The sequence below is a fragment of the Aspergillus tubingensis genome (genome assembly GCF_013340325.1).
Source record: "Aspergillus tubingensis WU-2223L DNA, scaffold_9, whole genome shotgun sequence".
NCBI lineage: Eukaryota > Fungi > Ascomycota > Eurotiomycetes > Eurotiales > Aspergillaceae > Aspergillus > Aspergillus tubingensis.
In genome coordinates this window covers 2,772,218-2,799,409 of record NW_023336283.1, presented here as the reverse complement: position 1 = coordinate 2,799,409, position 27,192 = coordinate 2,772,218, and the positions used below count along the sequence as shown (strand labels likewise).

The following is a 27,192-nucleotide window of genomic DNA, read 5'->3' as shown; positions in this document are numbered from 1 at the left end:
TTGGTGTAGAGGGTGTGGAATTAAATTAATATCATTTGTTTTTTTATAAACAGAAAAAGGAATAATCAGAAACGGGAAGCAACACTAAAATAGCGGGCAAAACAAAATTACAAGAAGAATGAATACAATTTATTAATTAATGAAAAGGAGGGAAGGGAAAGGCAAGTCTTGGTGGCGATGAAGCTAAGGCGTGGGAAGCTAAGTATGTGAAGATGGAGGGGGATGAGACCAATACAAGCAGAAGAAAGGGGGGCGTGTGGTTGGTGGGCAGGAGGGGGGTGTACTGTAAGTAGGGTAAAGTAAGTGTAGGAGAGACGGTCAGAAAAGCATCCATCAAGGAGGGTAGCACCGTCCGGATGGGGGAGGTTAACCTCCCCTCTCAATCCCATGAGCATCCAGGTACTACTATATTTGTCACCTGTCCCTTTTTTGCCAGGTTAAATAAAATAATTAAGAGAAAAATAAAAAGAGAGAGACTAGAATGACTCACTCGAGGTCAGCCTTTGGGAGGGGGAGGGGTGTTATCCCCATGGCAAGATGTTAGTTATCCGGTTTATTATCACTCATCTTATCCCAGGTTGGATTCTGGTTGGTTGCTATTTCTTACAAAGTATCTCGTTGCGCCATATACTTCCATCGTATTAAAACCAAAAAGGGCGCTAAAACAGCAATCATTATCGCCGTCGGACTTACAACCCCGACGCCTACTATAGGAGCAGCCAACCTGCTATACTTCCTTACCCTCGATTTTAGGAACCCACTCGGGAATGTATCAGATGCCAGGCTGGGCAAGCCCCAAGCATACCAGATCATTCATCCTGACGGGCGGACTAATGACCATGGAGCGTGAGATTTGGAAAATCATGGTTTTGCTTTTTCAATTTTAATTTTGAAAAAGGAACGATGACATCATAGTCTACTGCTGATGTACTGAGGGGTTCCTCAGGATGAATTAATTGTTTCAAAATAGATTGTCGGTAATTTAGTTTTAATCATTAATTCCCCAGGCTCTCCGCCGGAGTGCTTCATGGCGGGTATCGGGGAAGGGATGAATGATCGTGGCGTACCATGTGGTAAGGAAATTGAGGGAAACGATCTCCTTCTGTTCAGCACATTCGATATCTGTCCAGGTTACCTCTGTTCATCACTACTACTATTACTTACTACCCAGGCTTCTGGATGATCATGTTCAAGATCGCTGCACGCTAATAGGACCGACGAGCGGCACAAAACACTGCCTTTACCATGGAACACAATACGATGTCCATCGCACTAGGTTTAGCTCCAGGCATACATACCGCTCGTATCTAGGAGGTATACATCCACCATTATCTTGGGGAGAGAGACACACACCGGGCACCTGCCCGGGATACGGTATCGTCAGGCTAGTAAGGTCGGCTTCCTTCGCATATCGAGACCCTCCTTCTCATCTTATTTGCGCACGTCCACCTCGAGTACGAAGATGAGCATGGAACCGCCTCCTTGGGAACCTCAGGAAGAAGCAGTCAGGCTTCCAGAAGAGACACCTCGGCGTCCGAGCGTCTCCAGGTTGGGGCTGACACAGAAGGCGGTCCGTGACACCGTGCATCCTGTCGCCTCCCGAGAAAGAGTGCGCCAGCTTGTGCCATCTGATAGGCTTCTACTTTGAATTATGGGGTGGGGTTGGTGCAATGCGACGGCGTCCCAAGCGCGGGAGCTGGTTTAATTTCCTATTGTTTTCTCCTTTTTCCTGCACTTGGGGGTAATGGCTTCATTCTTCTCGCATTATCCCGAGCAGTCTTCAGAAAAAGCGCTTCTCTATGCGCACCCGCGCGTCGCGACAGGATTTAATTCCATTCATTCCATCATTTGCCTTTTGACTTTTCATGCTCGATGATTTGAAATACAAGCCACCAGGAATGTGGGGAGCCTTATGATCCGGCGAGTGGGAAAACAATTGAGCTGCGTCTGGAATGCTGTCAAAAGTAAATTGCCAATCACCTTGCAGCATCAAATCAATCGGGGAGTCCTGATAGCCCGAAAGAAGCCACCAGCAGAGATTAGCCTGTCAACCCTGGTTCGAAGTGCCGCAGACACGATAGGTGGTATGTCACGACCCGACCAGCTACTACACCATGAACCACGCCCACTGACCTGAATTCCTGCACCGATCGTTATGTAGACTTCCCCCCCCAGCGGACAATAATCTGGTATGCGACCTGGTGCCGCCATTCCCAACGATGACACCATCGTACATACAGCTGCTGGTGGAATGATGATAATGGATGACCGGTATCAGACCACAAGTCCGGTCGATTCTGCCGAATGCGGAATCAACAGATAAGCCCGGTACAGCACCAGAAGTGGAAGCCTAATGAAGGAATAGCATTGGTTCCCGCAAATCGTGCCCGTCCCGTCCCGTCAAGGTTCGGAGGGCATGGCCGATATCCACGGTTACTGCAAGGGAGTTCTCACTACGTATGTATCTGATGGTTGGTCATGGCGATGGCAAGAGCTGGTCGGCCCCTATGCTTGGTCGCCGACTCTCTTGTACGTGCAGGTGCTATTAGAATGCAGTAGCTACTAGCTGCGTATGATATGCAGGCGAGAGAGTTCATCCATCCATCCAGTAACTTGTGACGCTAATGGGGATCAGAACAGCTTCCTACCCGGCCAGGTATTAAAGTTCCAATATCAGAGAGACAGAGGGAGCAAAAGATACAGGAATTTCAATCCAAGCTGAGGAATTCCTCTAAAGTAGCAAGAGGAAAATATTCAGACTCTGGAGGGGTTAATTATCCGGCGGGCAACACCGTTCCGTTTGATCTCGACGCTAGTTTACTATCGCCTAAAAGAGACAAAAGCTCGCATATGGGAGATTTACGGGACTGTACAAAGGTAAATCATTCGCTTCTGGTTTTTTGACTTTAGCCAGTTTTACGCAGCGAATGTACGTAACATGTCTCTCCCTGGAGTTGCCTGATGCAACCCAACTAAGAAGCTATCGGCCGTGATAAGCATTCTAATGCAGACACACCATGGATAGGAGGAGATTGTACTGAGGTCCAAGTAGGCTTCTGCATCCCCGGCTGCTCTAACCAGGATCGACTGGACTAGGAAAGAAGCCAGCCGGAAGGGGTTCCAGGGCGCCACTCGTCTAACCACAGTCTCTCGGCTTCTCATTCGACGAGCTGAGAAGCCAACCATGAGGGAGCAACGCACCTTCACAATCCTGAACAGGTTTTTTGGTTGCTCTTGGAGATAGGCACCAATTACAGATGACTAGTCATGTAGTTAGTGGGTGGGCACTGTTTTGACCTAGGCGACGAAATGTTCCAAGGCAAGTAAGTAGTAGGTAGGCTACCGGCACCTACTGATAATACTGTCTGTATCTACTACTAGTAGCGCTAGTACTGCTAGTAGCAGTGGGAAGTACTAAGTATGTTTCGGTATGGTAAGGACGCGACCTGGTCAGCGGAACAGGCGCCAAACGGTTTTAACCCCCCATGGGCGGTGTGGCCGAACTCTCCCATGGTCTTCAAACCAGCCAATGAATTGTATCGAGCCTGTCCGCCATGGCGCCATCTCAAGCGGTGATTGGTCGAGCAACTGCTCAGCTGGGGTCACCAGCTCGTTTTGGGTTTAGATCCGTCACCGGGACACCGTCTCTGTAAATGAGGCTGCTGATTGGCTGTTGGGGTAACCCACCCCAGCTTTGCAGGAAAGGGACGAACTCCCATTCCAACTGCGACGGCGATTATGGGCGGTGCTGCTGCTGGAAAGCAATCATCCCCCGATAATTATCGCGACACCCGTGGGTAAAGAGGCTCCCCCATTGTTGACAACCACACTCAATCATCCTTTTGCGTTTCGGAGATAGTATCAGTTTCTGCGAGCTTTGGTATGTGACCGTATTCTCTCTATCTCTCTTACTGGTAATGGTGGTGGTGGTAGTGGTGGTGTTCTGGCTACGTGCCTTGTTCTGCCTACACTCATCGCGACCACCTGCTCAACGCCCACCCACACACACACCCACACCCACATATCCTCCCCCCCTCCTTTGACTTCCCCTCTCGTCTTTTGCTCGACCTCCTCCTCCTCCTCCTCCTCCTCCTTTTATCCTCCCAAGTCAGATGACGACTGGCTAATCTTGCAGCCTGTGTAGAGCCGATCTCTGTCTTGAATTTAGGGTGGCCCCAGCGTTACGCCAGCTACCATCCTCGCTCTCTCTACCCCCATTATCGTCATCGTCATCGTCATCATCTTGCAGCTTCCTCCACCCTCCCTCTCATTCTCCGGTCGGCGCAGCTCCTCTCCCGGCTGGGTAATTGGCCGTTCGATCTCTGCATTCCTTGCGCCGGGGTGGGAGACTAAACCCCCGATTTACAGCTCGTGGGACACACTGGGTTATTAGAACTGTTACATCGGCCGTTCGGAGATACTGTTTCAGTCTGCGCTACTGCTAGGAGCTCTCGCAATTTCCTCCTCTAAGAATAGGCCGACTACCTCCAGGAGGCGCAGTCCCCTTTGGTGACAGGTTACTATCGATAACACGACTTTTCCGAATCGGGCAGGAGGGCGATCACAAGCTTATCAGCTTCACTCTGAGAAGACACCAGTGGACCACCAACGTCCGAAGTTTCTATTAGCGGACGCTAGGTTTGTCCCGTGCCCAAGCTCCTCGGGAGTCTAGTCCGGTTGCGCAACAGTCATCTGGCCCGCTTTAGTTCGATCCTATCACCGCCGGTTACTCTCTCGCCGTCGTCTTTCCCCCCCTCCATCATTGATATCTGCAGATCATCTGCACGCGCATATTGGTTTCCGTCGTGCATAGTCCCTGCAGAGCCTTTCTCTCCTTGTCACCGCAGTGTCGCGCTTCCAGTGGTCGACTGGCAGTGTACACCAACCCCGGTAGCAACATTGTCCGAAGGCAAATATCTTGCTTTCATTTCGTTCACCCTGCCCCTCTTCCACCAGAGTGTAACTTGGCCCGGCACAGAAGCGAATAGCAGTCATGGCTACCAATTCATTCCGCGATTCGGTCAACTCCCTGGGTTGGTCGCGACGAGACCCAGATCTCTCCGCCCGCAATAACTCGTCGAATACGCCTATCCTCTCACGGTTACAGTCTTGGAATCCATTTGGTCAAGGGGAGGGCTATCTGCAACTGCCCACTCATGAAGCTCCAGGAGCTCCCCTACCCGCCGCAAGTCGCCGAGAGGAGGAAGATACTTTCTTTGCCTGTAAGTCCTCCGAACGCATGACCGATTTTCCGTAAAGATGCTCTCTTCCTTGATTTGCTGCACTGCCCAGTCCAGGTGACAGAGACTCAGTTCCTGCATCTGTCTGGGTTCCACGGAAGCCCTAGGAAAAGCTGAGTGATGTACTCTACTGTCTATTTACCTATGGGACTATACTTTGTCATCCACCGTTTAATTTTCCTATTTTCCATTTTTCGTTCCTTTTTCTTTTTTTTTTTTTTTTTTTTCCTGCGCTTCTACGCATTTTCTATTTTTCTTCTTGCCGCCCTACCTCCTCCCCTTTTAACTTTTGGCTAATGCTAATCATACATTCCCTTTACAGTAAGTCGATGGGATCGGATGCTCATTTTCATCGCATGCAACCTTGGTGCCGCCGTCTGCTTCCTCCTTTGCTTTTTCCTATTCCCGGTCCTATCACTGAAACCCCGCAAATTTGCCATCCTGTAAGTTGCTCTACAGATCCCCCGTTGATCTTTATCGAACCCCAATACATCCCCTACTTCGCCCACCCACCGGGGGGGGGGCACGAGGCGGGGAGTGCTTGTCATGCCCTCCTCGCTGGGGACTATGCACCACGCGTCTCCGATCCGACTACATTCCAGCGTCCGTGCTGAACCCTCCATCACGCTTCACCCATACTGTTTGCCAAGGAACTTCCTGTGAATCTGTGGCTGATCGAACCGGTTTTACCTCTTGAACTAGGTGGTCGGTTGGATCCTTACTCTTTCTCCTATCATGGGCAGTCCTCATGGGACCCCTGGTCTACGCGAAACATCTGGTCTCGGGATCACGTCTGCCCTTCACGGCGGCCTATTTCGGCTCGATCGCCATGACTTTGTACTTTGCTATCGGAGTAAGTACCCCTGTTTGTTTGGCTCTAGCTACATTTCCCAGGATCTTCCCTGCCGGACCATGTTGTGTATGCCTGTACTATCTGAGCGTACGCCTCTGCGATCGCATACCAACCTGTCGATTTCGAGGATCTTGCATACCTGGGTCGTGCGCGTACACTCGGAGCCTTCAGCCGACGATATGACATCATAATGCACCGCCACCCCGGTCGTGAATATGATCTCTCACATCGTCCTGCAACAGTAGCAGGTTGGATGTGCATGCGCTACTGTAGACCCCAGTCGGGCCCGTGCACACCAAGAACACCAGTGAGAATACCGGTTGCTAATCGTCTTTTCTCCTCTAGCTTCATTCAACCCTGTTGACGCTCATCTCGTCGGTGTTTCAGCTGGCTGCCCTGCTCTGGTACCTTGTCAGCTACTTCCCGATGGGTAGTACTGGACTGCAGTTTATGGGAAGATTCGGAGCTCAGCGTGTCACTTCGTGGATGACCAGCTGATACTGTTGAAGCCTTGCTACCACCGGAGACCGGACTATCTTGCTCTACCCTGCGCCTCCTTCTGGGACGCGCATACATTGTATACTTTTTTATTTGATCGCAGGCTCGTCATGATAGACATGGGTTCAACGGCCGGTATACGCTTGCTTGTACAGCTCTTACCTTTTTTCTCCCTTAATATATACCAGACAGCGAATACATTAGTCAGTAGTTTAGCTTTATATAGGTTGTATAATAATTCTTGAGCTGTCTATATTGACCGCACGAGAGACAGGGGTGTAAACTGGGTACCTAAATACTCTTGTGCTATTAGAATGACAATAAGCAATGTCCTCTCTTATGAGTATTGTCACATTGACTTGGTGCAATCTTAACACTGATGCGTTTATCAGGTGATAAAATCTCTGAAAGCGTATGTGGTATGTGATATATAATGATGATCGATCTATCGCCAGATCATCCTCCAGTCAGTCCCTGTGCTGCTTCTACTACTATATCTAGATCAATGGTTTGTTTTAGTTAGTATATAAAACCCATCCCATACGGCCATTCAATAGTATGGGTTCAAATTAGTACTTGATTACAGCTGCAGCAGGTGGCATGTGGGTCTGTGTTGTAGTATACTCTCGATGATATATATAGGCAAATGATGTTCTACTTCGATGTGTAGGAGGCAGTGTAGGTAAGAACTGGTTTGATCATGGTTTCCAACGTGTTTACACTAAACATTTACATGGTTCACAAAATTCTGCATCCCGTTCTATTCCCCACACTGAAAAGAGAGGAATGAGAGGGTCATTAAATAGGAAAAGGTTTATTGGATGTAGGTAAGACAATCTAACATACAATTTGCAAGCATCACTACAATGAAGATATGAAATCTGCCATCAATGATACCCATTCAGCCTATCCCCCAATCCCTTCGCCTCCCTCACAACAAACGGCGCAATACTGGCAAGTTTCTCACAAGTCTCAGTCAACTCCCTGGAAGGGTCCGATTCCGCGATAACGCCAGCACCAGCCTGGATCCACTGACGATCACGATCCTGGAAAACAGAGCGAAGCACAAGTGCAGCCTCCATGGTATTCTCATCCTCGATCATCAGAATAGCTCCCGAATAGAGCTCTCTAGGCTGAGACTCAAGGCAAGTAATAGCATCAATAGCAGCCTGTTTCGGAATACCCGACGCAGTAATCGATGGAAAAAGGACATTGAACGCATCCCACATATCTTTATCCGGGGATAGACGTCCGCAGACCCGAGAACCAAGGTGTTGCACGCTGCCCCGTACCCGTACGGACATGAAGTCTTCTACCATGGGCTTGTCGGAGAGTTGGCTGATTTCGTGCACGGCTTCTTTGACGGAGATGACGTGCTCGACGATTTCTTTGCTGTCGTTTTCTAGTTCATGTCGGAGTCGTTGGATTTCGGCTTCTGTGCCTTTGCAGGAGCGTGTCCCGGCTAGAGGCTCTGTGGTTACTACCCCTTTGGCTAGGGACATGACTAGTTCGGGGCTGAATCCGGTGGCTTGGTAGTCGCCATGGCGGAGGGAGAAGCTGCGAGAGGGCGTGTTGGATTGACGACCACAGTGCAGTGTTGATGGCATGTTCACTCGGTCTTGGAGGTTGACTGGTCGAGATAAGATTATCTTCGTGTAGTGGTTCTGCTGGATTTGTGATAGGGCTTGCTGCACTAGGGTTTTGTATTGGCTGGAGTTCTCATTTACGTCAACGTGTTGAATATCATGATCGGGGGATGGTGTGTTGTGACACCGACATGTCTCTTTTAGCAGAGCGCACAATTCCAGGACCTCTTTGGTGTCATCCCCGGTGATTGTGATTTTATCTGAGTCGATGAGTACTTCCATGCGAGGTATCATCAAGGCTAGTAAGGGCCATTGGCCAGGTGTGTAATTCAGGCCCCGAATATGGGCTGCATAGTTGAACCCAACGTGTCCGTATACTTTGGTTGTGTGGTTCCAATACTCATGGAGGAATTCTCTAGCTATATCAGGTAGCGGCTGCTTCACTGGGAAGTGATGGCTTGGTTCTCCAGCTACTGATGTTGTTATGTTCTCTCCGCTGGAGTCGATTATCAATGATCTGTGGAATCCAAGACCAATATGCCAGCAGTCTTTGCGTTCGTAGACGTAGTACTCAGAGCCACTATGTCTTTCTAGGACAGATATGACTGGTTTGAGCAGGTTGCTAGAGGGAGAGGAGAGTGTGATTGATATACGAGTGGATGACATTGTGGGTCGGTTGATGTTGTCACGCTTGCAGCTGTTGAGAATGATAGTAAAACTGTGGGGCTGTATTTTGTAAGTCAACAACAAACCAGCGAGGATATTTGTATTCTCCTCGTGTCGGATAGTTAGTCTCAAGCTCACTATACTAAGGCAGGGATAGGGTTTTTGAGGCCGCACAGGAATGCGCAACATTATACAGTTTCAGAAGCAGATACGTCTTCACAAGCCCCTTTAAGGCCAGGATAGGCAAGAAGGAAAGCTGAGTGATAAGAGTTGTTAGGTTCATCTGTTCAGATCGGCCTCTATCCCACCAATTGCTTGGGGCAAAACGCTCAATGAACACATAAATGATCTGGTATCAGATACAGATAAATCAACATACAGGATATCCCTGGCTTGCCGCGACTATATCGGGCTTCTGCAGAGAAAGACCCGAGCCATTCGTTCAAAATGAGGAAGCCTAGTTCCTAGTTAGTACTCGGACAGGGAATGGTATGCCACTATCACAATATCTCATGACTTCATGTTCTTTATCTGCAAAATAATACTTTAGGGGAAGTTTGCGGGCTAATCGCCGCTCAGATATAACGAGGCCGCTTGTTAAAGGCCGCTAGCGAGCAGGATTCCTAAGGCTGTGTGACATACCGCTCATACTAGCTCCATTGTTCCTTGAACAGAGGAAGAATATAACATGCTTTTTATTGACGTCAACTTACTCTATTGGGCCAAATGATATTCTTCAAATTTCCATGTCCAGTGCACGAGCAACAGACAATCTTGCTGTAGATCAGGCAGGATAATCCAAGCATCGGTAAAGCGTACAGCAGCTAGATGTAGTTGAAAACTGGCCTAGAAGGCGCGCATAGTACGACCATTAGAGAATGCAATGACATAGAGACGTAGTAACGGCCATTTCACCGCAGCCAGCAACGTGCTCGAGGTTGTGTAACCTCGCTCCAGGGCCTAGGAGTGGTGGGCTTAGATTTCTTCCAGCATCACGGTGAGTGGTACACCAGATAGGCGTGATGATTGCTGAGGCTAATTAATCCCTTATGGAATTGCTGTTAAAAGTACCGGCACTTCTATGTCGAGCCGTAGCATGATGTTATCCAGGTTGGAGACACGCGGAAGAGACAGACAATGCTAGTTGCGGGACAATTTCGCAAGTTCGACCAAGTTTCTTCTGGTATGTTAGACTATGATGAGTACTTCTTCACACTCAATGTCGATCGTTCGAGTAGGGATACCCCAAGGCGTTGTCGTACATTCACGCAAGGGATCTTGGTACATGATTGGTCTATTACAATCTCTATAAGCGCGGCATGGAACTTGATGAAGACATGAGTGAGGTTGACCCACGTGACAGTGTTCCCCCGGTTGGGGATCTCAACTTTGCATAGAAGGAATGTCGATGGACATATATACCGGTCTGTCCGTTCATCTTCCATCTCTGTACTTCTCATACTACACTCAACTACAGGAAGCAGATTTTAAGACATAGCAGATAATACCCCATCAACAATGACTGACACTGATCTATATCCCCTCGGTAGAGGACTATCGGATTCAGTTCGGTATGGTTCCAATGCGGGCTGTTGATATCAGACGCTCCTGCTCATTCATGTCTTTAGATTGGATGCTCAGCACCTTCTATGGAAGCTCCATACTGGATATACACTTCACCCTCATATTCCAATCACTCCAGACATGAAGATAGCGGAAATTGGCACTGGCAATGGGTAATGCAGTTCATTGTCTTTTTCTGACTCGAGGGCATGGATCCATCCTGTTTGGATTTCGTTGCATGCCCAAATCAGCATTTGAATATACACTAACAAAGTACAGGATCTGGCTCTTTGACCTAGCCCCGTCGATGCCAACTACCGTGCAACTTCATGGCTTCGATATCTCGGAGGCTCAATATCCTCCGAAGCATATGTGGCCACGGAACGTGAAGCTAGCGCTGTTGGATGCCTTCAAGGATGTTCCTCCCACACTTGTCGGGCAATACGATGTTGTACATGTCCGGATGTGGGCGAGTAATATACGAGATGGCAACACCGGGCCGCTGATTTCACATTTGCAACAGTTGCTAAGTAGCGCTCACCACCCCCAAGTATGGCAACGTTCATCTAATATATACTAGAGCCGGGAGGCTATATCCAATGGGAGGAGGCAGATCTAATTCACCAACTGGTAAAAGGGCCTAAGGCCCTTGAGTTTGCAGAACATATACCGTGTCTATTTCAGAATGTTGGTCTAGACTTTAGGTAAGATCTACTCCCTTTTACCTATTATTCCCAGTACTGTTGATAGTCGTGAGGGTATCAAAGGCTCATTGACACTATTACAGCTGGGTCACTAAACTTCCTCGCGATCTGGAGGAAGCACATCTGGAAGTTATAGAATCCAAGACAGAATCGTTCCAGGAATTCCTTGTTCAGAAATGCACGGACACATATCTCCTTGCTCTCGGTGAGATATTGCGCGGTACTAAGTTGACATGTGCGGAGGGGATTGTACCTCTTGTGACCAAGCATGAGGCGGAACTGCAGAGTCTTTGCGCTGAACGTAAGGGAACGGTATATAACTGGTCTCCTGTCAAGATACTGGCACAAAAAACTGCATGATCCTTGGCTTATTTCATTATCGCCAGGGAGCGGTAAAGTAACAATTAAGATATGGTTCGGGTTTCTATATAACCGGATTGCTTTGCTGCAAGCCCTGTCAGCTTACCTAGTGCCGTGGTAGGTACCTCGGGTAAGAGTCATATGTGAGCATTCTATATGCATTACAGTTACTATTTTCTTAACTCCGTGAGGATTTACCCATAAATGTTTAGTTGGGATATTGAGGTAATAGTTGTAACCCCTGAGGTAGCTGATAATTTACTCCAGACATTCCTGGTAAGGTTCTCTACACGATGTAGTCGAATCCCGTAACCACGAAATACCCCATCATGAGTCACATTTCAGCCCCTAATGTTACCATAGACCATCAGGTCGTAGAGTCTAATATCCAAAATCTGTTCGTCCACTGCCCCTCTTCAGTAGCAATAGCGATTCCATATTCAGATATACTAAGCCATATGAAGTGCCTTGACTGTATTGACCAATGAATTAAGTCCTACGATAAGTCTGTAACCAACCACGTAAGCCACACCCGAGATGATACTGCCGAGGTCTATTATCAAGCGCTGCTTCCGCTGCATAACTATTAGCCAACGTCTACCCCCTTGCTCTCTATTTTCCTTCTACACAGATGGAATCTACTCGTTAGAAGAACAACGTAAAAGACTCATGCAAGGGGAGGACATCCATATGATACTATCTTCAGAACTTTATTTCCATTCGATTAGTGTGCATAATAGTATCCTGGAGTTCTTCTGTCCGGGACATCATCCTCGTTTTGAGTGGCTGTTTTGATTTGTATGGTCTAGATTGAGGGACAGAGGGGGTGGGGGGCAGTGATGGAAATTGCTATGACATACATTATCACCGAATAAGATGATGTATTCTAGGCTTTGTAGACTAAATCTTGAATCTAAGTATACGTCGGTGGGCTGAGGAGAATAGTTCGGATTGCACAGGGAGAATACTGCTGTATCTCCCTTAGAAACTGAACGACGAGTGAGGAGGCCCCTCTGGAATCTTATCAGGAATGATCAACGGAGAGTTTCCGATCCCGTAATCCTTCACCAGAGTAAGGCTGAACGCGCGAGCGATCTGATACTCTCCCACAGGATTCGGATGCAGTCCATCATAACCGGCAGGACATGCATCTGGCCCACAATCGTAGTTCTCCTGCAGTTCGACCAGATGAATGGGCGAACCTTCACTACTCCACTCTGGGACAGCATTTCGCAGCAACGCATTATAGATATTGGTATTGAACGGAATATCCTCTCGGCCCGGGATTAGGGTGCGCTGGGGAACATTGGCGATGGCGAACTTGAGGTTTGGATTGGCTGCGCGGGCATTGATGACTAGGGTACGGATACTGTCCAGGGTGCCCGATGCATCACTCTGAAACCAAGCCATGTCATTAAACCCCAGCATCAGCAGCATCAAGTCTGCTTGATGGGCACTGAGGACATCATAGATCAAGTCCTTGTCGATGGCGGCCACGCGGCCCCACACGGCGAAATGATGGCGATCAAAGTCCGGGGACACGTCGGGGGCGTACCCGCCACTGGTCGGGGGCTGGCCCAGCGGGGTCTGGTGCTGGAGCTCCCCGTGGGCCTGCGGTTCGGACGGCGCGGTCCCTGTGTAGGGGCCCACCAGCTGGACGGCAATGTTTTGCGCCCGAAACCATTCCCAGATTCGATACCGCCACGTGTAGTCCCCTTCTTTTCCTTGGGACATGGAGTCTCCTACGATCATTACTCGTAGGTTGCCGTTTTGCATTGTGTCAACTGACGTTACGGTCGATGATAAGTCTGTCTTGGTCGCGTCGTTCATAAAGGTCATCATTTGCAAGGCGTCCTGCTCCTCCTTTCCTTCACCGAGTTGCATCGAGTTCGTGACCGGTGACAACGTCTCGGAGTCTTCGTTGGCCGTGGCCAAGGGAAAAGGAGGGTTATTTGCCAGCTGGAATAACTGTCCGAATGCTCCAGGTTCGACAGCGACGGCAGCGTGGACAACTGGGGTTAGAGTGAATAGAGCTGCAAGATGCACGAAAAGATAGCAGAACCCTCGGCTCCCCAGAAGACCAGACATTTTGGACTTGCGGTTGCTGCGTAATCAAGATCGGCGCCCTCGGGCGCAGGTGATGCTCGGTCATTATATAACTACTGCTCCCACCAGGTACTAGGTCCATCTGGTAGGGATTTCACAAGTCCGGCGCGTACTAATGGACTATTTAATCCTACGCTAAAATGAGAAAAGACGGTGACATCTGGCGATAGGTATCACAGGCACCAAAGAGGAATGTGCTGGGATACGGCTTCCCTATCATATCCCCTCGATGTAACCTCGAGGCTGTTTAGTGCATCGCCTAGTTCAGGGTCTTGCCACGCTAAGGCCTGCTACGACGAGGGTTCGGATATCATCAACGTATCAGAGCTGGAAAGCACCTCACCACTAACCAACCGCCATCATAATCGCTACAGAGACCATCAAACCAGTTCTTCCGACATCAGCCTAACAGCAGACTAATTGACAGTAGGGCAGCGGCTAAAACCGACGCACGCCTCATATGACCATACAGTCCCATCATCTAATTTCAACCCCGGTCAATGGCGATAAGTAATGTCTCACGAATCAGCCAATCCACGTTTGGCAAAAGCTTGATATCTCAGGCCCGAGCGTCAATGACTCCGCCAAAGCGACATAAACCACCATCCGCCAAGAGTCACTAGTCCAACTTCTCAAGAACCATACTTAATCTCGCCAAGTGCCTACTGGGGTCTTTCTCCTGCTACCCTCTTCCTTTCCCCGGTGGAATCTGGATAGCGCCAGACTGCTCTCCGGCCATGGCGTCGGTGACACTTGAAAGCCTTCCGGTGGAGTTGATCGAGGAAATTGTGGCTTGGCTAGACTTCCACGCTCACTGCGCTCTGCGTCTGACTGGACGCACCATCTCCGTCAAATCATCTAATGCTACATTTCGGAATTATTTCCTTTCCAAGAAATTGGAAATCGCGGAGGCCCCGCTTGAGCAGTTCGTTGGAGTTACCCAGCCAGGACGGTTCGGGCTTTGGGTCCAGGATCTCATTTTGTATACGTCTATTGCCCTCCACACTGAAGAAGTGCCCCCTGTTAGCCCCAGAGTGTTTGAGTTACTGGTGCAAGGGTTTGCGAATATACATAATAACTCACCGCACGATGAGCCTTTATCAATTACCCTCAAGGTTTTCGGGGACGGCTATCTGGGAGCTCTCACCGACAGAGTGTTCCAAGTGACAATGTCAGCCCTCAAGAGTTCTGGGCTGCCTCTTCGGTCACTTGATGCCTTTGCAGATGGCTATTCTCACACATATGGGGGGCGTTGTAGCTTCCCTTTCGGCGAGATCCCCGCTGTATTCGGCGGCAGCACGGCGGACTTGACAAGGCTGGCGGCAGCATTCCAACCATGCAAGAAGATAGGACTAAGCTTGGCGCATCACATACATAAGATAGATTTCCTTAGGCCCCGGGAATCCCCTTCAAGGCCAGGGGACGATTTCGAGTTAACGCCGAGCTACGAAGAAGCCCGGGAGAACACCCGATCACTCGCACACCTTTTGAACCTTTGTCCTACCCTCGAGGAGCTGCACCTGGTGTGGGAGTATGATGACTTCGACGAGACGGCCGGGGTAAGGGAGGAATTATACTTCTTCAATCGGGTAGTAGAATCTTGCCAATTCCCGGGCTTGAAGAAGTGTACCTTGTGCGACACTCGAATGTCTGAAGCTACGCTCATGACTTTTTTTCGTCAGCTTACTCGACTGGTGCACTTGGACTTGAAGCTGATTCATGTTGACGGTCACTTCGACGGTCTATTCAGACTCTTGTCTACGGCGATGCCAGAGCTGAATTACTTGCGTCTCCAGTACCTTTATTCCTCCTCTGGAACCATTTACTTCCCACATGAGCCGCGAGATAATTTTGTGAGATCCCCATTGAGTCGGTCAGCACAAAGATTAATCCGGAGGGGTGTCGACGCTAGAAGACCAGTCATTACCAAGATTAGGTGATGGAAGGCCTCAATCACGGTGGATAAGTTACTATATACTTCGAAAGACGACATATCAACTTCATTGCCAGCCGCTCCAGAGCAAACTGAAAGCCCCTCAGTTGATCGCATATGAGCGATCGGCCAGTTCATAGCTGAGGACTATCGACCGAAGCGGGACTGGGCAGAAGCATCGAGCTGCTGTACAGAGCCAGGGTCTGATCAAGGACGGTTTCTAGAGAAACACTCAGTCACCGACTACGAGCCTCCTTCGGGAGGAAAATTTAGCATCGCATAGTCTATGCAGACTGCCTGCCCTTTTGGAATCCAAGTACCTGTATGGCGAAAAGATAGCCATTCAAGCTTAATAGGTAGAGCATTTACCCGATTAGCAGTGTAACGCTCCAGCTAGAACACGAGACTTGATATCACGGAAAGTATTTCCATTGCATATGTGTGACACCGATAGATGCACATTTCATGGTTCGAGAAACCAACTACATAACATGATACCATCTTGCCCCCAGCGCTGCTTCAGGATACATCATAAGTACCGAACTGGTTACTGCATTAGGACAAGCTCGAACAGAGGGGAAAGTGGGGTGGTCAACTAGGTCAATTACAAGCGAGAGACTCATCAGTTTGGCGGTAAGCATTCCCCGATGCCGATTGAAGCCACATCTTCTAAGTTAATAAATAAGGCTCTTCGGAATTGGTTAACGAGCCACTCATGATACAGCATGACTCTGCTCTCGCTGGTTCAGGAACAAGCTTCTTCGAGCCACCAATATTGCTAAGCTCAATCTGACACTTATGTATGGCTATCTGATTGGAGTATATGCTTCGTCCAGCTATGGAGGCTCGGTGGAACCGATCTAGCTTTGATGCCACGCGGCTGAGTCGAGGCTGAAGACGGAACTGCTTTGCTTCTAGTCTCCTTTTCGTAACAAGCTCCGACCTCGACAACTCAGCATGGACCTTTAAAGCGGGGATAATCTCAGAGATTAAGTCCACCTTCCGAACCACATACCCTTTCAGGCCACCATGGTTTACAGAGGAAAGCCCAGCCCAGGATGTGCTTTATGCCGGAAGCGGCGCCTAAAAGTACGTCGATGCACCTTCACGCCTGAATGATAGGCTGTTGACTCTATAGTAGTGCGACCAGGAAAGACCTGCATGCTCTCAATGTCTGCGGATAGGTAAAGAATGCCCAGGATACCAAGACCTCCAAGCCCTTCGCTTCTTTGATCAGACGGCCGCTGTAACCACCAAGGCCTTGGCCCGGGCTGCCAGTACCCGCAAGGCCTCTCGATCCCCCACTGCAGACACTGCAGAAAGTTCGAAGACACCGCCGTTGATCGAAGGGCCCACCACCCACATTCAGGAACAAGCCATGTCTCACATCTTCAAGTATTATGTCGGCACTAGTCAGAACCCCGGCATTCTCTGCTATTTGCCGAATTTGCTGCGCACTGACCCCTCGGATGCACTTCAGGCCACCATGAAAGCCATAGGACTGGCATGCATGTCGAGGGTCTACCACCGGCCTGAATTGGCACGATCGGCTGCAGAGGAGTACAGTAAGGCTTTGCGGGCCACCAATACGAGTCTTCAGGATGCAGTACTAGCTACTTCGGACTCTACTTTGGGAGCTGTGGTCACGCTGAGTATGTACGAGGTAATGTGTCTTGCTACATTGTGTGCTTGTAGGTGGGTTATTAATCCCTAGTAAACAGATTATCTCAGGCCAATCACAGATGATGGACGCCTGGCTAAATCACGCCCGAGGAGCGCTGAAGCTCCTTGAGTTGCGAGGAATGAAGCAATTTGAATCAACGGCTGGGCGGCGCCTCTTCGCCAGCACACGCCTACAGATTGTTAGCTATTCCTCAGTCACATCATAAGCACTAATCTCGGAGTGTTAACATGTCATTGTCAGGCCATGATCAACATATTCTTCAGAACGAGTTGTCATCGCTCGCCAACGATAGCTGCATTATCAAAATATGCAAAATCCATTGGTGATGCTGATTCTCAGACAATGGAAGACTTTTACAACATCTTAGTCGCATACAACGATCTCTCCATAACAATAAAGGAGACATATAACACGACTGGCTTCCGCGGAAACATCGCTCCTTTAATCCAAGCAGCCCTCGATCTTGACGCCAATCTAGTCTCATGGGCGACTTCCCTAAGCCCAAACTGGCAATATACAACCATCAACACTCCACTGTCCTTCTCAAACTTCCGTAGCCACGACACGGAATCTCACGTATATCCAAATATCGACAACGCAGTGTACTGGAACCACTATCGCCAAGCGCGGATCATTCTCCACGAGATGATCCAAGCAATGTGTCTCCATCAGGCAAGTCCTGAATCACCTCAACTCATGCACAAGTCTATCTCCATCAATAAACAACTGGCAGAGGACATTTGCGCTAGCGTCCCGTATTTCTTCACTTCAGGCGACGCTGCCCTGGGGGCCGTCGCTCGATTGCCATGGCCTTTGTATCTTGCCTCGGACTGTGCGGGTATATCGCCTCATACGAAGGACTGGATTATGCAGATACTCGATCTCATTGCAACGTCTACGGGTGTGCAGCAGGCGCGTATTTTGTCGCGGATGGTCAAGATGGGGAATCACAGCTATATGTTGATTCCCGGGAAGCCGAAAAGAGTTTATAGAGAGGGGAGTGAGTCTTCATCTTCCTGAATATGGGTTGATACTCCATTATCGGCGCTGCTCGTATTCTTTTCTAGAATCACTGTTACTTGACACAATAGGACTTTCTCTGACAGAAGAAGCTTTCTAGTATATAGTTACTATTATGTAATGTCTCATAGCTATCTGATTCATTCCACCAAACTCTTAGTAGCGTCCCCTTAATCTCCCTCTTCTCTTTGTTCTTCCTTAAGTATACTACTGGCCCCTTTCGGTAAAATGCTTTTAAATCGTATAATAACATCAAATGACATTTTCTGGGTCATATTTCCACAGAAATGACATTTACATTTGAATAGAAACTGACAACTACAACCAGACACCTCGAGACGAAAGGTAAGGGCGATTTTAAATTTATATATATTATCGAACCAGAGCTCAAGACATCAGTTGGCGCCGGTAAGTAAGGTCAAGCCACGTAGGAGGAAGAGGTGGTTAAGAGATCAGGTACTAGTGCATGGCCACAGTGAATGTCTTAACAATTGATAATATCCAAATATCCTGCTTCAATGTATCGTTACACTCACTACCACCCAAATCTAATTTCAGGAATTATTCACTAAACTAGACACATATCTAGTGTCCCATATAGTGCACTATGTTATACTAGCTTGGCTCATTGAATGGAATAAGAATGAACTTGAATAAGAAGCTGATGAAGATGAAAAGCATGGCTACAGTGAATGCCTCCTGCATGACTATTTAAAAGCCACTTCTGCTGCCCACGTGGCCTCTCTCTTTCTCTTTCTTTTCAAAAGTCCAGAGAATATCAAAAGAGCAGACTGAGAGATATGTCTCAACAGTTATAATATTCCGTGTATTACAGGCCAAGCAACAACACTGAGTCCAATATATAAATGTTACTTACCAGCGCCGCGCCCGCATCTACCGACATCTTCCCGCTCTAGGAAAAGACCTGCAGCATCAGTATCTGTTCTAACATGGCTGACGACGCCAGTATCAAAACGGTAAACGAAAGTATGCAGAATGCTCTTAATAGGGACTTCGTCAGACTGTTCAATTCTATCTGTGAAGCAAACGACCTCCCCTGCACGTCAGATGCGCTCAATTATCTTCCACATATAGGTAAAACGATGCAATTACCGAGCTATTCCCATCCTCTATTCTAAATCCCATACAGATATCCAAAACCTCACTCTTCAACTTCTGCTGGACCTAGAACACTCTGCGATTTGCGAGTTAACGCCCAGGTATAGCCGTGCCGCTGCCCTGCACAACATCCAGAAATTGAAGTCTGCTGTTCTTTCAGAAGGGTTTGATCTCTCCCTTGTACAGCCTATATTGGCTTCAGCTATTGCTTGCACGCCAGATAACGATCTCTGGGAAAGTATCAATGATGCAGTTACTGAATACACCCATGCATCTTCCCAACAAACCCAACGGGTCCACAATACAAGTAGCTTTGCAACCCTCTCCGAGCACCACCAATATATTGATCAAATTCTCAAGGCTGAGATTGGACCTCTGTATGTTGGAATCCCGCAATTTTACTCGGCGTTCTTTGGATGCGTAAGTGGTCTGCAAGAAGCGTCCCGGGCCGTATTCGGCAGATGCATGGAAGGCAGAAATCCGCTTTTTGTTGCTGATAGGTGGGAGGGCTGGCCAGGAGATGCAAACCAGGAAGACGTCTTGACTTGGTTATCAGATCTCACTGACAAGCTTGCTGACCTTTCAAAAGACTACCGTCCCGAGTCGGCACAGCTACGAAGGCCACTGGCCCGACCCAACAAGCCCATCCAAGGCTCTACGGAGGAGCGCAAGCTGGACATTGGCTTCGTTAGCGACATCAATGCAGGAAAAGATACCAAATGCCTTTGGGCGGAGATTCTCGTACCTGGAGTGCTGAAGAGCAATCCAGCAGCTGATACCGCTGCGAAGACATGGCTGGATTTGGGGAGGAGCGCTAGAGAAGTCCTCGCTGCCCAGGATACCCGTCGGTTTGTCTTAGGTTTTGCCATATGTGGATCCTTCATGAGAACATGGACCTTTGATCGTCTCGAGGGAGTTGCATCGGATCGATTCGATATTAATACGAATGGTCTCCAGTTTGTGTTCAGCGTTCTCGGCTTTCTGTGGATAAGCGACGAGCAATACTGGTTTGACCCTACGATCATCATAACAGAAGATGGCCGGCGTTTCATCGAGATAGAGCAGAATGGAGAGGTCCAGCGTCTCTTCCTCGAGGGAGTGATAAAACGGACACCCTGTATCGCGGGTCGAGCAACAACATGCTGGAAAGCGTATCGTGAAGATGACCCCGGGATCCCACTCGTTGTTAAAGATTCCTGGCAAGACACAGAGCACGACGAAGAAGGCCGTCTTCTTCAGGAAGCTACCAACGCCGGGGTGGTCAACGTCGCACGGTACTATTACCATAGCACTGTTTGCGTTCGTGGACAGTAGATGATGTTCGCTATAACATTCGGGGTGGCTTAGATATCAGGACTGCGACTACCCTTCATCACTCCGAGCAAGCAGAAGCACCCTCGGCCGGTGCCAGTGTAGCTAATGCCCAGCATAAGGGTCAGAGCACCGATAGACCAAACATCGAGCGACCCTACAGCCAAGATAGAGCTTTCTTGCCGCCTAGCAAACGCCCACGCCTATCATCACCTAACGATATATCCGAAAAGCCATCAAACCGTATCCACCGCCGAGTCATCATGCGCGATTACGGCAAGCCAATCTACACAGCAAGCACCCATTCAATCCTGCTCGCCGCATTAGAGAGATGCATAACAGGACACCAGTCCTTACACAAGGCAGGGATCCTCCACCGAGATATCTCACCCCATAATCTCATGATCAACGAAAACAAGAACAACAACAACAATCCATCCTGGCCAGCTTTCCTAATCGACCTTGATCTCGCCATTAGAGAGCAAAAAGATATTCTTGCCCCAGAGTCAAACGGCAGTAAGACCGGCACGAGACCCTTCATGGCAATCGGCGCACTCATGGGCGAGAAACATTCATTCATGCATGATCTCGAATCATTCTTCTGAGTGATCTTCTGGATATGCGTCCACTATGAAACCCCGGGTAGTAAGGGAAGAAGAAGGGCCGTTGCCATATTCGACAAATGGAACTTCACCGATACAGATGATGTGGCTGTTATGAAACAGGGCTTCGTGTTTACTGAAGTGGATTTTCTGCGGTGGGCTGATAAGTACTTCACGCTGTATTATAAGCCTCTGGTTTCGTGTGTCAATGCTTTGCGAAAGGTGGTCATTCCTAATGGACATAGATGGACGGTGGAAGATTTGGGATTGTATGAGCGGATGAAGGAGGTTCTGCGCGCGGCTAGAGAGGATGCGATTGGTGTACTGTGTTGAAGAACTGGTCAGTTTGTAAAGGAGTAGGTCAATTTAATATATCGCTGGTTAGTCGGGGCGAATGGGGTGATGGATGTCTCGATAATATATATTCACTACATCCGAGAGAAAGAAAGAAAAGATTGAACTGAATAATTATAGAACACCAAAAACAGTATGCCATTACCCTTTCTTCTGTTGTATGTGGTGAATTATGCATAGAGGCTTCTACAGATTAAGTATGAGAGAGTAAGATCTTTGCTTTCTAGCTATAACTTGAAGATAGAACATACATCCAAGACAACTCAAGTATGATGAGATAACCATGCTTTGTTAAGCCCTTGATTCTTCGTCCGCTTTTTACCACTTCCACAGCGGATGTGATTCTACTGGTTGTTCGATACGTCCAATAGAGCAAAGGATAGATACTGCATGCCAAACCAGGCGATTTCATGTCTATAGTAACTAAGTATGTACTTTTCTCTTGCAATCATCACTCATGACTCGTCGTCATCAGTCATTAACTTATTTGCCCCGACTCATCACCACACCTACTGTTCCCTCTACAACCCTCACGCCTGGGATCTCGGCCTCCCAAAGTCCGGTTTCTCCTCCCGAGCCAACTTCATGCCACCACTTCAACAGATCATTGCTCTCTTTGGGCTTCACATCGGGCGACGCAGTTCCCACAGTGACATGGGGTGTCTCGTTTGCGCACGGCCATTCCGCCAGGTTCTGATCCTCTGGTGGGAATATCCGCGCTACGAATGCCATGAGACGGTTGTCCCAGATGAGACGCTCAAGACGTACGCGAGCCGGAGCCAGCGTTGGGGTGATGGTGGGATCAGACTCGGGCTTGCTCTTCATTTTCTCGATATACTGGCGGACGTATTCATCCCAAATGCCGGGATGTTCTTTCTTCGAGGCGCGGTGAATCAATGTCACGTGGAATGTGGGCTGTACACGTCTGCTGTTGATGAGCTGTCTGTAGAGACGTGCTTGTTCGGGGGCTGTAGACGGGGGAAACAGAGACTCGAGGATATGTTTCACCTCTGCAGGAGGTAGGGAGATGTTGAAGTACTCGATCTTCTTGGCCAGATCTTCGGGGGTTGGACCGGCTGTGGGTGCAGGGCTGCCGGGGTTCTGGTTCTGATTCTTGTTCTTGTTCTTCGGTTTCTGGGATCCATATTGATGGCTCCAGTCCAGCTGCACTTGGTATTCGTTCATCGACCAGTAGATAGCGTCATCCAGTTGCTCGGCCGTCGGAATCTCTTTCACGAGCTTGGGATAGAACGAGTGTAGCGCTTTCACCACGGTCTCCAGATTCTCACGCGAAGAAGCACCGACATCCAGGTCAATTACTTGGTCGAAGTAGCAGTCTGGCTCACGATCGGTGTCAACAGCCTCGAACCGGTTGAGGAACCCCTCCATGATTCCAATGACCTCCTCTGGATTCTTGCTTCCCGCCCGGATGGTTTGGTGGTTGTCTCCCCGGTCAAGGACTCGTTTCCGCGTTACCTCGCGGATGCCAGGAAGCAATTGTCCTTTGGGCTCGTGGACGTACTGGAGTGCGACATAGCGAGCTTTGTGAATCACAACCGATACATCCTCTATGAGTTGCTGCCGTTCGCGTCGCATGTGGTTGTTCCGGTCTGCTATCACCACAGGATGTTGGGCCAGAAGATTGGTAATGTCCAGGGAGAATTTCTTTGGCTTGTTCTTCTGCTTCGGAATGTTATCGTTCTGCACCTGTCCCCATCCAAACAACTTGCAGAGAGCCAAAGCCACGGTCGTCTTGCCGCAGCCCAGTGAAGCAATGGGGACAAGAATCACGTCGTGCGTCACATCACCGGATTCGTCAGACTCCATTTGGATGATTTCAGATCCGTTGAGGCCTCTCTCTTGCAAGAAACCCTCTCTCAAAGAGATGATGCCGTGGTTCTGCTGGTACTGCTGTGCGAGACCAGGAGTTTTTGCGAGCTGTCTCCGCGCGTAATGGAGATACTCCTCAGTGATCTTCTTGTGCTTCTTGATGTTAGGAACCTTTCCTGCAATGACTGCCTTTGTGCACTCGCGCCACTGTCTGTACATCAAGTAGGGCTCTTCGAACTTGTACTTGAAGAACCAATCCCGGTATGGCGCCCGTCCTTTATCGCCCATATGGCATCGGACCACAAACCCCTCGGTCTCGCGGCCATCCCAGGTGCCTGTTTCAGCGCAGTTGTCGAGGAATTTCTTGACCTGATCGAGGTCTTCATACACAACAAAGTTGGCCTTCTTGAAACCCCAGGCATCGGCGAACTTGTGTACTTCCGAGCTAGGCTGCGTGGCAAACTGGGGCACGTTGAAGTTGAGTCCATGTAGATAGATACCCGAAGCGCTTTCGTCGTAGGCAAGGACATGCTCCTCAAAAGAGTCATCACACAGCTCGCCTACTGCGGTGACATTGAGTCTGCGCAGCTCTCGTGCCAAGTCCTTTACACTCCTTCCAACAGAAGTGACATGTCGCTCGACCCAGCGTTCACCAGCTTGAGCATGGCTGAGGTTCGTATCTGAACGAACACCCGTGGAATGCTTGCTGCAGACCAACAAAGTGCCGTCCTCAAGACCAGAGATGAATATGATGCAACCGTTCTCCTTCACACTGAGCTCGTAGGGACCCCTGGTGTTCATCTCAATGTTCCTCCACTTTGTGTCATTCACCTCATCCACATTGAAGAACTTGTCGTATCCGCGAACCGCAATCTCCTGGGTGCCATCCTTCCTCTGGGTGGTGAACAGCCCTCGCGCATAGGTCGGCAGATCGTCGCGTTTGTAATCCCAGTCCATGAATTTCCACGAATGCACCTTGATTTTGTCTGCTTTTTCTACGTCAAAGGTGGATTTCTTGCACTTGAACCCGGACTTCTTCCCGTGAGCTGTGCCTTTCCTGCTGGCAGCCTCCAGGCTGGTGACCAGCTCGGCGACTTCCCGCTCGTCCTGCTGCACCATTGTGATCTGTCGGGTTCGCGCGTATCAAATCCAGATGATTAGGCAATTCGTGTTTTGCACTCGGTAGAAACGAGGGAATGAAGGGTCGGGATGCGGGAGGAGGTGGGGGAGAAGGCAGAAGGCACGCGCGGTGTGTTGTCGATGTGGCCAGGGAGGAATTGCCTTAGGTTTTAACAGAGCAAGCTCGGCCTTCCCAATTAGAAGCTTATCCAGAACTAAGATACAGCCTCACGCGACGAAAAATGAGAGTAAAAGTTGAGTCACCGTCAGCCTCGTTCGGGGTCCCAAAGTGGGAGTTTCTTATCGAAGATGCGGGGCAGCGATCCTTTTTTGAAAAAGCGCTTTTTTCCGCCCGCGCCACTTTCGTCCGCCCATCTCGATTCACTGAACACATCCTGCCTTCACTTCTCCATTACCACTTCATTTGGAATTATTGTGTGACTCAAGGTACGGCACTACCTGTCAAAGCCACCAGACACTATCAGGACTGACTCATATTTCCTCTCCGACTAGTGAAACCGGCGCTATGACTCAACCCAACCCTTACGTTCTGGCCGCCGATAATCCGGGCGCCGTCCTGACTCTATTGCAGTCCAACCCCTCCATCGCCTCGAACCAGGATGAGCACGGATATTCATTACTCCATGCTGCGGCTTCTTACGGACACATCGACCTACTACGCGCTCTTGTGAAGGACTACAACGTGGACGTTAACCTGCTCGACGAGGATGGTGAAACCTGCCTGTTTGTGACGGAAAGTCTCGACATTGCGAAATGTTTGGTTGAAGAACTGGGCGTGGACTACAACAAGAGAAACGACGAGGGTCTCGCAGCCTATGAGACTATTGAGAGCGATGGCTCTTTCCCGCAAATTGCTGCTTATCTGCGGCAGGTCGCAGGCGTGCCAGAGCCAGAGGTCGACTCGGCTGGCGACGCACTAAACCCGGCTCCGCCGCTTCCCCCGAACATTCAGATGAACCTGGGCACGGTGTCGGAACAGGAGGCTAGCGCAGGAATGGACGAGGTGGACCCCGAGTTCAAGCGGCGCATTGATGAGCTGGCCGCGCGTGAGGATTTCCACAGCGAAGCTACGCAGAGCCAACTGCGCCAGTTGGTCATGGATGCTATTTCGGGCTCCGGTATCAACACCCAGGAGCGTGAGGTGCGCCGCAGGACGGATTAAGGAGCATAATATAGCAGATTGCCAGTATACTGCGGCCCTCTGGCAACACTGGATACCCAGTTTCCTGCTTAGAGGTTCGGAGGTCTTCCGGAGAGGCCGTTTACGTCTCGCATCAATTCGCGCCTAAGGCCGTGGACCTGCAGCTCGAACAAATCTATTATACCACGTCTGGTGTTACTTCGAGCATAGCAGGAGGTAAGGTCTATAGACTGATAACCTGGTACTTGGAGCAGTGGTGCCTCAACCAGGCGGCACTCCATGAACAAGGACCCTAGCATGCGCCCAACGCACGCGAACAGAGCATGACGGGCAGAGAGGCAGCATACTACCTTATGTGACCAAGAATAATACCTTAATCCGTTTACAACCCCCACATCCATTTCCACACACTGTACTAGTACCTATCCGTAGCCTTGTAAACACCCTCCACCAACTCACGTGATGATCGGCCTTCCCCGCATTTCGGGCGTCACAGCCAGTGCTGCTCTTGGCTTCGACCAATCCCTCCAATTGCTGCCTGTCCTCAGTCTGTCTGCCCACCTATTCAGGTACTTTCCAGCTGTCAGCTTACTAGTCACTACCTCCTGGAGGTCCCTTCCATTCGCCATGAACCCAGCACTTAACCCGGACACTCCTCCCCCGCCTCCCCCGAAACCCAGCAGCCACGAAGCCAGTCGAAGGGGCACCCCGTCGCATCCAGGAACACCACAACAGTACCAGGAAGGACATTATGCACAGGACCGCTTGAATATGCAGGGACAGAGATACTCTTCTTCTCCGGCGACATTTAACCCCGCTGCCTCGCTGAATGCACTGCCGAAGCCGCCGACGGTGGAGGAGGGTTGGTTGCCTGCTGGTGTGAAGGAGAAATCGTACGTTTTACTTCTATTCCTTGCTGTGGCGTTGGGATCGGGCTAATGGACATTTTCTTTTTGTGATGACAGGACTGTCGATCTCCAGACCATCCTTCAAGATCCTAATCTCATCTCCGCCCTCTCCAGTAACCATCCTTCGTATACGGCGCATCAGGATAACTTACAGACTCTTTTGAAATACAATAAAGACCTTGCGAACCGCTTGCTGGAGCTGCAGTCTCATGTTGGGGAACTACGCTCTTCTACCGAAACCCTTCTTCTGACGCATCAGTCGCTTGAGGTCTCCTGGCGGAAAAAGCAGTCTGAGATGGATGCTGCGCTGGCGCCGTGGTCGCCTAAGGCTTTGTATCAGCGGCTGGCTGCTTCGATTGCAGAGCAGGAGGCGGTCTGTCAAGCAGTCGAGGAGAGCTTTTTGGAGGAGGAACATCATGGACGGGCGACTGAGAAGGAGGTTGGTGATTGGATTAGACGGGTCAGAGCGGAATCGGCCAAGTTGGCGGCTAGGAGAGAGGCCAAAGCTAGATGGGATGAGGGGAGGGTTGGTGGGTGGAGGTGATATTCGTGTTGGTTTGGCAACTTGATGGAG

At 49.5% G+C, this 27,192-nt stretch overlaps 10 protein-coding genes across 10 annotated transcripts; 7 read left to right on the top strand and 3 right to left on the bottom strand.

The window, feature by feature from the left end:
* Positions 1 to 4,993: 4,993 nt before the first annotated feature.
* On the top strand, positions 4,994 to 6,591 carry AtWU_08994 (putative Golgi traffic protein SFT2; the record flags this gene model as incomplete). Its single annotated transcript, XM_035504102.1, has 4 exons — positions 4,994 to 5,222; positions 5,563 to 5,683; positions 5,943 to 6,093; positions 6,439 to 6,591. 4 exons carry the CDS (start codon positions 4,994 to 4,996, stop codon positions 6,589 to 6,591), a joined length of 654 nt encoding a protein of 217 aa, XP_035359995.1.
* An 887-nt stretch (positions 6,592 to 7,478) lies between these two features.
* Positions 7,479 to 8,843, bottom strand: AtWU_08993 (salicylate synthetase; the record flags this gene model as incomplete). Its single annotated transcript, XM_035504101.1, has 1 exon — positions 7,479 to 8,843. The coding sequence occupies one exon, from the start codon at positions 8,841 to 8,843 to the stop codon at positions 7,479 to 7,481; it is 1,365 nt and encodes a 454-aa protein (XP_035359994.1).
* Positions 8,844 to 10,361: 1,518 nt separating this feature from the next.
* AtWU_08992 (class I SAM-dependent methyltransferase) lies at positions 10,362 to 11,769 on the top strand (the record flags this gene model as incomplete). Its single annotated transcript, XM_035504100.1, has 6 exons — positions 10,362 to 10,414; positions 10,472 to 10,579; positions 10,686 to 10,936; positions 10,987 to 11,110; positions 11,194 to 11,411; positions 11,738 to 11,769. 6 exons carry the CDS (start codon positions 10,362 to 10,364, stop codon positions 11,767 to 11,769), a joined length of 786 nt encoding a protein of 261 aa, XP_035359993.1.
* Positions 11,770 to 12,451: 682 nt separating this feature from the next.
* On the bottom strand, positions 12,452 to 13,558 carry AtWU_08991 (SGNH/GDSL hydrolase family protein; the record flags this gene model as incomplete). The annotated part of the gene is made up of 1 exon (XM_035504099.1): positions 12,452 to 13,558. One exon carries the CDS (start codon positions 13,556 to 13,558, stop codon positions 12,452 to 12,454), a length of 1,107 nt encoding a protein of 368 aa, XP_035359992.1.
* A 755-nt stretch (positions 13,559 to 14,313) lies between these two features.
* Positions 14,314 to 15,516, top strand: AtWU_08990 (Got1/Sft2-like family protein; the record flags this gene model as incomplete). Its single annotated transcript, XM_035504098.1, has 1 exon — positions 14,314 to 15,516. One exon carries the CDS (start codon positions 14,314 to 14,316, stop codon positions 15,514 to 15,516), a length of 1,203 nt encoding a protein of 400 aa, XP_035359991.1.
* A 1,022-nt stretch (positions 15,517 to 16,538) lies between these two features.
* On the top strand, positions 16,539 to 18,213 carry AtWU_08989 (Zn(II)2Cys6 transcription factor; the record flags this gene model as incomplete). Its single annotated transcript, XM_035504097.1, has 4 exons — positions 16,539 to 16,598; positions 16,651 to 17,172; positions 17,231 to 17,371; positions 17,434 to 18,213. 4 exons carry the CDS (start codon positions 16,539 to 16,541, stop codon positions 18,211 to 18,213), a joined length of 1,503 nt encoding a protein of 500 aa, XP_035359990.1.
* A 950-nt stretch (positions 18,214 to 19,163) lies between these two features.
* On the top strand, positions 19,164 to 21,248 carry AtWU_08988 (protein kinase family protein; the record flags this gene model as incomplete). The annotated part of the gene is made up of 3 exons (XM_035504096.1): positions 19,164 to 19,200; positions 19,364 to 20,606; positions 20,687 to 21,248. 3 exons carry the CDS (start codon positions 19,164 to 19,166, stop codon positions 21,246 to 21,248), a joined length of 1,842 nt encoding a protein of 613 aa, XP_035359989.1.
* An 834-nt stretch (positions 21,249 to 22,082) lies between these two features.
* On the bottom strand, positions 22,083 to 24,548 carry AtWU_08987 (tRNA ligase; the record flags this gene model as incomplete). The annotated part of the gene is made up of 1 exon (XM_035504095.1): positions 22,083 to 24,548. One exon carries the CDS (start codon positions 24,546 to 24,548, stop codon positions 22,083 to 22,085), a length of 2,466 nt encoding a protein of 821 aa, XP_035359988.1.
* Positions 24,549 to 25,074: 526 nt separating this feature from the next.
* Positions 25,075 to 25,731, top strand: AtWU_08986 (ankyrin repeat protein; the record flags this gene model as incomplete). The annotated part of the gene is made up of 1 exon (XM_035504094.1): positions 25,075 to 25,731. The coding sequence occupies one exon, from the start codon at positions 25,075 to 25,077 to the stop codon at positions 25,729 to 25,731; it is 657 nt and encodes a 218-aa protein (XP_035359987.1).
* Positions 25,732 to 26,337: 606 nt separating this feature from the next.
* On the top strand, positions 26,338 to 27,162 carry AtWU_08985 (vacuolar protein sorting family 37 protein; the record flags this gene model as incomplete). Its single annotated transcript, XM_035504093.1, has 2 exons — positions 26,338 to 26,603; positions 26,676 to 27,162. 2 exons carry the CDS (start codon positions 26,338 to 26,340, stop codon positions 27,160 to 27,162), a joined length of 753 nt encoding a protein of 250 aa, XP_035359986.1.
* Between the last annotated feature and the right edge of the window lie 30 nt (positions 27,163 to 27,192).